At 33.3% G+C, this 2,028-nt stretch overlaps 1 protein-coding gene across 1 annotated transcript in view; it reads left to right on the top strand.

The window, feature by feature from the left end:
• LOC133205218 (neuropeptide SIFamide receptor-like) overlaps positions 1-654 on the top strand; it is a 41,208-nt gene extending 40,554 nt beyond the window's left edge. Inside the window, exon 3 of the mRNA XM_061340984.1 lies at positions 1-654. This exon is cut by the window's left edge and continues 94 nt beyond it. Within this exon, the coding sequence (XP_061196968.1) occupies positions 1-594 (594 nt within the window). The 3' untranslated portion in view covers positions 595-654.
• The last annotated feature ends 1,374 nt before the right edge of the window (positions 655-2,028 follow it).

Raw genomic sequence — 2,028 nt, 5'->3', positions numbered from 1 at the left:
ATCATTCCATGGGCCGTGTTTTACATTGAACAGGAATATAAATACTCAGATGGAATCATACTCAATATCTGCTACGAAAAATGGCCAAGCGAGATGGCAAGGAATGGTTACTTTTTAGGTGTTATTTTTTTGTGTTGTTACACTATTCCCCTGCTATTAATATGTATATGCTATTTAGGAATTTGCATAAAGGTGTGGAATAGGGAACAACTAGGAGCCAACAGAACAGTAAACAATGTAATTCAAAGATCAAAAGTTAAAGTTGTCAAAATGCTTGCTGTTGTAGTTTTCCTGTTTGCTTTCTCTTGGTTACCTTTATACATAGTTAATATGTTCATTTCATTTCATGATACCAATAATAACTTCCTGCACGATACCATCATTCCATTTGCTCAGTGGTTGGGGTCATCTAATTCCGGCATGAATCCGATTATTTACTGCTTTTTCAGCAGAAAATTCAGGAACGGCTTCCGGAAACTTTTGTGTCCCGCAAGACATGGCTCTAATTCATGCAATTTCCGACGAAGTAATACTCCAAAAGGTGACATACTATTGGAATCTTCTGTAAACAAGCGTTCATATACATTTGTTTAAAGACATTTTTTCATCAATCTGTACATCTGAAAATTAAACGACGATAATGGAAGCATCGGAAATTAGTAAGACGTTTTTCTTTCTTTTTACACTACTTCAGATATGGATCCATAATTCAGTTTTAATCGATCATTTTCATCTTAATCACAGGTACTTAATCTTGATAAATGTGCCAAATACTCCATAAAAGTAATGCGTTGGATGCATGCATGTGATTGGATTTGATTTATACACATTTATGAGACGTTCGTCATACATTGTAGTACGTTAATAATGTTGAATGTTTCATGTAGCATAAAAAAAATAAAGAGTTTTCAAGTTTACTTTAGAATTGCGTATTTCCTAGACTTGTCTTCAATAAAACAGAGACTAAAGGAATGCTTAACCCTTTAACTACCAGAGATTTAGCATTTTTCTGCAAAACTGCCTAAAAATTTCAAAAAAAAAAAATATAGACATTTTCTTGTCACTTTTACATAAAGCAACCTATATATTTTCTGGAAGGTAAAATCTTGAAAGTATTTAATCATGCAGCGTAAAATGACGTCGCGGTTGCCATGGCAACGAATGAGACCCACAATTGCCAAAATATGTTTTCCCCCATTTAATATCCAAGAAATACAAATAAATTTACAAATAATGTTTCCATTAAAGAGGATTTAGTGATATTATTAAAAGAAAGTACTTTTGTCGCTACCGAAAGTTTACAATAGTTTTGTAGAATGTGTTCGTCCACAAATGAGACCAAGTGCAGAGTAATATGGCGGACAAACAGGTCTCTGCCTTTTACGAATCATGTTCAGCTTTAAATATCTGTAAACTATAATTATCATTCTTTAACTATGAAGTTTACAAATCGTGAAACTGTATCAGAGAAAATATGTTTTGCAATCGCAAATGGTTGTTTTTAGTGTTAACTAAATATGCTTTAAACTTGGCGTGAAACAACGGCGTTAATTATGGTTTAGTGGTTTTAAATATCAATTAACGTTGTTAACTTTAGTTTACAGTCCGTAAACTACAGTTTACAATCGATAAACTTAGTTCATCAACAATGAAACTATGTTTAGCTCATTTTTGTGAATTTGGCGTGTCATATACATAATTTGCTATAAGATTTTCCGTTCTGTTCCGCGATTTAGTACTACGCAATTTCAACTACGATCTGTCGAGATCACAGAGCGTTCAGAGCCTTCAAGGAGTACACATCCTTTAAAGATCCTTCTAAAATTGATAGTTACATTGCATTCTGTACAAAACTTTTAAAGTTTGCTGAATGTTTGCGATCAATCAAGATCATTGAGAGACCTACAGATATTATGAGAGATGAAGTGGAAACAAAAGATTACTGAAACGCCGAAAGAGTGCAAGGAGAGATCCTTAGAGGTTCAAAACAATTTGCACTCTGAATAAACATTTGGAGAATCTGTCTGT

The sequence above is a fragment of the Saccostrea echinata genome, unplaced genomic scaffold (genome assembly GCF_033153115.1).
Source record: "Saccostrea echinata isolate AGI-Se365-2 ecotype Australia unplaced genomic scaffold, CSIRO_AGI_Sech_v1 ptg000002l, whole genome shotgun sequence".
Taxonomy (NCBI): Eukaryota; Metazoa; Mollusca; class Bivalvia; order Ostreida; family Ostreidae; genus Saccostrea; species Saccostrea echinata.
This window is presented reverse-complemented; position numbering and strand designations above follow the sequence as displayed.